We start from the raw sequence: 8,885 nt of genomic DNA on the forward strand, positions 1-8,885 counted from the left end.
TGCAATACTGATAAATTGTAACCACATCAACGATTTTGCTATTGATTTTCCTTCTAGTTATTCGTTATTCAAGCATGGAGTATTGATTTCTCTGTGGATTTTGCTTTTGCTATTAAAAGGTATTTTTTCACCGAGATATGTTTTCAACACTGATCACTGTCATGACAACCTGTAATGGGAATTAGGAACTTAGAGCATACCACGTTTAAGGTAGCGACGACTCAGGTAAGTTACGACTTCTTTGTCATTGTTTGAATGCGATGTCTTTGTTGATTCTTTTTGAATCTGATTTAATAGTTATCTAAAACCTGTTCTTTGCTGATTTCATACACAGTCTACGTCTTTGCTGATTTCATACACAACCACGTTTAATTAATCTGATTTGATCTACATGAAATCTGCTTTTATCATAGGAGTGTAAGTTGTTGATATTTGCTTTGGCTGTTGATTGCGTTCTTCTCTATGGCTTGTTCATTAGCTCTAGTAAGCATTATGCAACTTTACTTTCAGTAAAACAAGTTTTCTTGTTTGTACAACTTTTTAACAATTTTATGCTTCACATCACAGCTCAAGGTGAAGTAGGAAGAAAAGTGCTGGCAGATATTAACAATTCTCAGGGTAATCTTCAAAAGAATGAAGCTTTTAATGGTTTCAAATCTGGGTTAGTGACATTGATCTCAAGATCTTTAGTTTTCCTTGCTTTTAACTTTAACAAATTAACTTGGTATAAAACATTGCATAAAAGTTAAAATGGAAAAGGTAGCATATTCTCAACGGTATGCACACCAACATTGCTATTACTATTTTCACTTTTTTGTTACTATAGTTTTCTATAATACACTATTTAATCTGGTCATAAGCATCTATTTGTGTTTATCTTACTGTATGATGTGAACTTGTAGGGCTTCAATTGCTTCAAAATCAAGGAATGCGAGTTCTTCATCATGCAAACTTTCAATGATATTCATTTAGTGGTTATGTTTAGATGTTTATCTTTGTTTGCTTTTTCTTTTTAATATCAATTATCAAATCTGATTTCTTATAGGGAGCACATGTTGGAAGCCAGAGTGAAGTTGTTGAAAGTCGTGTTACACAGGGTAGAGGTAACATTTAGTATATAAAAGTTCATATTTTATCTGATGTTTTTATTTTGTACCTCCAACAAAGGGTAGAGGTTTTTTGAGTTTTTTGAGGAGTTTGGCTGAATAAGAAGCTTTACATGATTCTGACTGAAAAACAATATGTTTGTGAGCGCAAGGCTGCTGTTGGTCTCTTTAATTGGGAGGTAATTTTTTTCCCTTGTAAAATGACTATTTTGCCCTCCTTGGAGTTCATCCCATTATTTGCTGATACAGGAAGATATATATGTGACAAGAGCACCTGGAACGTTAGATGTTATTGGAGAAATTGCTGACTACTCTGGAAGTCTTGTTTTGCAGGTGAACATTTGTTTTCTTATTTATTTTTTTATTTTTTAATTGCAGTGTCTTATTTAACTTGTATTTTTTTGTTGGAAATGGAAATAAAATACATGACAGATGCCTATTAGAGAGGCTTGTCATATTGTTGTACAAAAAATCCAGCCAATAAACAGAGGTTATGGAAGCAAATGTGCTTATTGATAGAATGACAAATGTGCTCCAGATTGTAAGTTCAATTTAAATGGCCATTTATAAACATCATATAGCTTATTGGCACCAAGGATTTAAATGTGGTTTTTTGTTTTGATTCATTTCTTTGCATTCCAAGTCGGTGTGAGGGCATTTATGTCTTTTGCAAAGAAGAGAGCGAGTCCCTGTCCCCAAGTGCAGTACAACCTGTTTGTCATGTCCTATTGTGATTGTTAGTAATCATTACTTTTTTTTAATTTATTTATTTAGGGACTCTACTAGGAACTATCGCCCACCACAAAGGTTTCTATTCTAATGGTGTCTTCTTGTTCTTTTACAGTAATACCCAAAATTCCTTTAATGTCCTTGTTGTTTTTTGGAGGTAAGTTTTCCTCTTTTCTTTTTTCTTTTAAAAAATGAAAATAAGAAATTAATTATTTAAAATTTTCATTTATGTTCATGTGTGTGTCAGGTAAATAGTTAATTATTTAAATTAATTATTTACTTTTTTTTAATTTATTTATTTAGGGAATCTACTAGGAAATTAATTATCTTGTAACTTTATTTTACTTACTTGCTTATTATAGTATTGTTCTTTTTAAAAAATGAAAATAAATTACCTCTATTTCATTGTTATTTATCTCTTCTCAATATACAATTTGCATAGATTGATGGTCAATACTAAATTGATTCACAGAGAGATGTACAAACTACCATAAAGAAAACTATTATACCATTTGGAAGAAAATCTTTAGGGAGCAAAGAAGGGCACACAATGATGAGAAGCAATCCAGTGTTGATGCCGTTTTTTTATAAATCATGTAGAATGTAGTGTTATGTACATAAATGATAAGGCATGTGATGATTATGTAAATTTTCTCAAGTTAACAATTTTGTTCTTCATATGAATTATATTTGCAATAATGTAGTGATTTGAGATTGTATCATATTTAGTTGCTTAGCAATTTTGTGATGTGAAAACTGGAAAATTATAGAGAAAACATAAGTTGTATGGGCATACCTATAGAGACGACATGTCATTTCTATAGGTGCATCTATAGCGACGACATGTCATCTCTACCGGTGCAACTACCACTACATCAAGTTGTCACTAAAGGGCTATCTATGGGACGACATGTTGTTTCTAAAGATACACCTATAGAGACGACATGTCGCCTCTATAGCTTCGTCTATGGAGACTGGCATTGTATAGCGACGAACCAGAACAAGAAGACATGTCGTCTCTAAAGGATACCTATTACGACGATATTTACAGCGACGACGAAAACGATCTATTGCGACGGGGCTATAGTGACGAAAGCTATAGGGACGACATGTCGTCCCGGATACCTATAGGGATGACTTTTTAACCTATAGAGACGACATTTGTCGTCCCTATAGGCCCCGTTTCTTGTAGTGAAATTTTAAGCAAAAGTAAGAGTAAATATTTATTATTGCCTTTTTCTAAATCATATAACAATACGTAAATCATGAAGAATAATTAATTATCATATATATTACTATTCAATTGCTCTTTTTCATTAAAAATCCAGTTAACCAGAAAAATGAACATCTAAACCACAGGGAATAGTAGCAGGAAGAACCTCCAAGGGTAAAAAGGTCCAACTAGCTACAATCTGTCTCACTATCAACCACGAGCATAGGGAAAGCCAGGATAAAGTCTAGAAGACGAAAAGAAACATACAACTTCAATCAACAAGCATCTCAACCACCACTAGTGCTCATGTTTAGTTCAGATTATACAACATGTGAACATAGGAATAATGTGACTCCCAAAAACTTGATGAAAAACGAGCACATGGGAAGAAAAGTGTTTTATCAGATCAACTAACGTTGATTAGAAAAGGTCAATGGCATAGTTATTTGAATAAAACATATCGATAGAAGACCTTTATAAGTCGAAACAAAACTTTCAAGACAACAAAAAATGAAATTGATAAGAGAACCGATTCCAGCTTATTCAGAGAACTAAAGAAGAAATTGACAAAAAGGTTGGATTTAGTCGAAGAACCCTAATTAAAAGGTGAAAAATTAAGGATAAAAGTTTGATTTTGTTACTTGTTGAAGTATTTGAAGACCAATTCCAACAAGAACCACGTGCTTGCCTCCCGGTTCAAGATTTTCTTGAGGTTTATGTGGGTTTTGAGGTCACCATGGTTGTCGACAGTCTCCGGTCTCTGACAACGATGTTCACTCTAGCGACGACAGCTGCGTGTTCTTCTGCATGGACTTTTCGGCGGCTAGGTTGGATGAGGCAAAGAAAGATGTTCATCAAATATATGAGAGGAATGGTTGGTCAGTGATTTTTTAGAAAGAAATGAAGAAGGCAGAAAGAGACGTGAAATTGTTAATGGTTTTAGAGACATGTAGGATTTAAACTGAATCTATTAAAAGTCGAATGTAACTATCATGATTATAGAATGTATTTGTGGAAGTTATTTATCAAATTACTTAATTAACATTATTTATTTATTTATTTAAAAAATTGATTGGTCCACAATCAATCATACATCCACATGATAGATAGTTAGAACACATGAACTTATCTCTCTCTCTCTCTCTCTCTCTCTATATATATATATATATATATATATATATATATATATATATAATGACATATTGAAATTAGTTAACATTATTATTATTATTATTATTATTATTATTATTACAATAAAAAAAATTTAGATGACTTTGGAAATATTTGATTATAAATAGGGGAGTATAATAAAGATGAAACTATATATAACCGTACTAACATGCCATCAGATTGTAAAGACTTGCTATGCGATAAAGAGAAAGTATATAATATTTATTTCTCGGGTAAAATTTGTTCATTTGGATAGAAGTAAGTTTTTTCTAGAAAATTATATACTTGTATTTATATTAAAATAACTAAATCAATCTGTTTTAATAGTTTTTATATTATTTTCAGTGAACATTTTGATATCAACCGAATTAACCAACGTAGAGTTCCAACCGAGGATGTCGGAAGCATTTAACATCATGAATATGGCTAGAAGAATTTTTAATTCCGTGTGAGACATTTAGTGGTGTTTTTTTTGAAGTTTTGACTAGTTTTACGAGTGCATTGTTTTTAGAGTTGATCTACATTAATGTTAGACATATTGTGGTGGATTTGTTTTTCATGTATGGTTTATTTTTTTATGTTGCCTTATGACTTGATATATAATAATAGTTTCTTCTATTGTGTTTTTGGATTATAAGTTTTCAGTATAGTTGGTTATTTATTAAGGGTTGTGTTGCTTTCTAAAAAACAAAAAAAAAGTAATGTTAAAATCAAATTTGATTATTTTTCCAACAACAAATTAGTTTAATGTGAGAATCTGTTGTTGAATTAATGAGCATGTATACAGTTGTTAATGTTCAAATCAGATATATGAAAAGTTTGTACCTTTAAAATTGTTAACGTTCATTCCAACACATCACACAAGGCTTTAAGTTTTTGTTATTGTACAATTGTTTCTTGTATTTTTTTTAGAGTATTTATTCGTGTAAAACACACACATACATGACTACTAAATCACATGGTCTACATTACAAAATGTAAAATTATTGATGATATAATAAGTGTTTGTTCTTAATATTTCCATTACAGTGTGCAATGAGGACTGTGGATAAGGGAAACAAAAATTGTGATTATTTCCAAAACGCGATAGATATAAAAAATTTTATGTCGTTTATAGGAGTATATATATTTGCATTTATAATATATGACTATTTATCAAAATAAAATATTTGTAGAAAATCGAACAAGATAAAATAGAAACTATTACGCACGAAAAAAGGAGAAAAACAAAATGAGAATGATAGCTAGCGGTGAAGGATGTAGTCAACCTACAACACTCACAAATTGCACTACAATGGAGACGAACGAAACAAATATCGATGAAGATTCCTCTACGAGTGTTATAAGTGCAGCTCAGAGGACCATTACATATAATAAAGAATATAATTAACGAAGAAAGGAACAAAATATGATGATAAAAAGAAGACTATACGCCTTTCAGGAGGATCCATATGATTTTGTTTACAAAACCATCCCTATGGAACATCTTGTATTAAAAGCTCATAATCCTTGTGTTCATTGTGGAGCAAAACGAATACAATTTGAATTCCCTACCTTTTGTTGCATGAGTGGGAAGACAAAATTAGCATACTCCCCTATTCCCACAGAATTGCTCCAACTATTCACAAAGCAAGATCGTCTAGAAGAAGTTTTCAGGTACAACATAAGGGCGTACAACTCAAAATTTTCGTTCACATCATTGGGTGTCAAGGTGGATAAAGAATTGGCGAAATTGACTTTTGGAGTATATACTTTTTGTGTGCACAGAACATTCTATCATAATATTGATCAGCTAATTCCAAGGGAAGGCGAGCCGAAGTACTTGCAATTGTACTTTTATGATGGTCAAAATGAATTATCAGAGAGAGCTAAGCACCCAAATGTTGATCGAAAAATCACTGAAAAACTTGCTCGTATTCTTTCTTCGAACCCATACGTTAGAACATATTGACGTCTTTCAGATCTAGGTCCTCTTGACAATTATAGAGTGACTCTGAATGCATCGGTAGAACTTAACTAGAGGGTGTACCATAAGCCAACCACAACTGAGGTGTGAATCCTATTACTAATCTTTATGTTATTTAAAATAAAATGTGTCATATTTATTATGAAATATATACATATTATTTACATTACTGAACCATACATTTACATAGGTTGCTGGTATTTGGGTTGAAGGCAATGACAACATCACTGCATATAAGAGAAGTATTATTGTGTATGGGAGGTCAGGCTATACTAGAACAATTCAACCTCTCTACGGTAGTTATGATCTGTTGTCTTATCATTTATTCTTTCCTAACGGAGAGTCTGGATGGCATCCTAAAATACCAAGACAGGGAGTCTCCATAAATGACATTATTACTGAAAGTGAAAATGCTGATGACGATTTGGAAGGCATACCTTAAACATTATATTTTACATCTTTATTACAAATAACAACAATTACCTTAAGCGTACACATAAAAAACGTTATAAACATAATGTAAATTATGATATCGCAGATACTAATTCAACTGGAGGTAGGAATACTATAACTATGCGCGAGTACAATTGTTACAAATTCCAGATACATTCAAATCATAAAATAACTCTATTGGGAGGGAGATTGTTCCAACAAATTGTGGTAGATATATATAAAGATTGAGACTTTACATTTGTTTTTTTTTTAAAAAAACCAAACCAAAATTAGAGCTGATTTATATCAAGGTATTGTTGATTGCTTTAATGCTGGTGAGGGTCAAACAAGTATGGTTGGACAATGAGTTGTGTTACCTCCAAGTTTCATTGGAGGCCCACGTGACATGCAAAGGCGATTTCTGGATGCCATGACCTTAGTTCAAGAGAATGGGAGGCCTGATATATTCCTTACAATGACATGCAACCCAAATTGGAAAGAAATTGTAGATGATTTATTGCCCGGACAAACAGCTCAAGATCGACCAGATCTTGTTGCAAGAGTTTTTCATGCTAAATTAGAGGATCCCAAGGTACAATTACTAAAGAGGAATTTCATTTGTGAGGTAGGAGCACATGTATATGTCGTAGAGTTTCAAAAGCGTGGATTGCCACATGCACATTTCCTCCTAAGAATGAGACCTAGACATAAGATGACTAATCCAGACGATTATGACAAAATTGTGTGCGCTGAAACTCCAGATCCATTGAAGTATCCTGCAATGCAGGATTTGGTTAAAAATCATATGATTCATGGTCCTTGTGGTAGTTTACGAGAAAAAAGTCCATGTATGGAGGGTGTGCCCAAAAAATGTCGTTTCAGGTATCCTAGGCAATTCAAAGACAAAACATCACAAAGAGAAGACTCATATCCATTAAATAGAAGGAGAAATAATGGAGTTGAGGTGAATATAAGAAATTTAAAATTGGATAATAGATGGGTGGCTCCGTACAACCCAAAGTTGCTAATGATGTTCAATTGTCATATCAACGTTGAGGTTTGTTCGAGTATAAAATCTGTGAAGTACATCTTCAAGTATGTTTATAAGGGTTAAGATAAACAAGTTATCCATATTGATCAAGACAAAGAAAATGACACGATTAATGAAATACGCAGGTTTCAAGATGCATGTTATGTATGTCCTCCTGAGGTGATGTAGCGGATTTTTATCTTTCCACTTTCTCAGATCCACCCTTATGTGATGGCTTTGCAAATACGTCTGCCGAATCAACAGTTGGTTTGGTTCAAAGATGGTGATAGAATGGAAGATATCGTTGAAAGGGAGAAAGATAAGAATTCAATGTTGACAACAATTTTCGAGAAGAATAAATAAGACTCCAATGCTAGAAAATATATGTACAAAGATTTCCCCAAGCATTTCACATGGAATTCGAGCACACGTCGTTGGAGTCCCCAGAAACAAAAATCAATGATAGGAACACTGGTTTATGCTAATCCAACTGAAGGAGAGAGGTATTACCTACGCCTGCTTTTATGTCATATTACTAGGCTTACTTGCTTTGAAGATATATACACAACCAAAGGTGTATTACATCCTACATTTCGAAAATCGGCTCTCGAGAGAGGATTAATAGTGACAGATGATAACTTGTCCCAATGTCTTGCAGAGGCTTCCTTATTTCAATACCCGAATGCACTTAGAAGGCTATTTGCTACGATATTGATTTTTTGTGAACCGGGTGATGTTCGTAAGTTATGGTGTGACCACTATGATTCTCTTTTTGAAGATTATAGGAAACAATATGCATGTTCTAAAAGAGTCCAGAATATGGTCCTCATCGACATCAGAGTCTTCTTATAATCTTTGGGAAAGAAACTTAGTGATTATGGTCTTCCAGATGTGAATGAAGACATTAATTTACAAGCAAGAGGTCTGATGGGTTTTGGTCATAAGACATCCTATGTGCTCATACAAACCCCAATGCTTGGATCTAGGTTTCTCTATTGTACATGCAAGTTATCCAAGGCTATAAACCCTAATTCTAGCATATGGAAATCGATATTAACATATAATTAGGTTTAAGATATTACCTTGATTGTTATGTAGCAATAACAATCCCAATTCCTCCTTGAATTGACTTTGGAAGGCTTAGAGTCACAAGTGTCACTCCTCTAATGGCTTACAAACACCAAGAGCAAATGGAGAAGGTATGAGGAGAGAGGGGAGGTATTGAATTCGTTCCTAAGA

At 33.0% G+C, this 8,885-nt stretch overlaps 1 protein-coding gene across 1 annotated transcript; it reads left to right on the forward strand.

Annotated features, from left to right (window-relative positions):
* The first annotated feature begins 7,022 nt into the window (after window positions 1-7,022).
* On the forward strand, window positions 7,023-8,009 carry LOC145049578 (uncharacterized). Its single transcript, XM_078997964.1, has 3 exons — window positions 7,023-7,498; window positions 7,613-7,673; window positions 7,863-8,009. The coding sequence occupies exons 1-3, from the start codon at window positions 7,023-7,025 to the stop codon at window positions 8,007-8,009; spliced, it is 684 nt and encodes a 227-aa protein (XP_078854090.1).
* Window positions 8,010-8,885: the final 876 nt, after the last annotated feature.

This window comes from Lactuca serriola, chromosome 5 (assembly GCF_051521515.1).
Source record: "Lactuca serriola cultivar US96UC23 chromosome 5, Lser_US96UC23_V15, whole genome shotgun sequence".
NCBI lineage: Eukaryota > Viridiplantae > Streptophyta > Magnoliopsida > Asterales > Asteraceae > Lactuca > Lactuca serriola.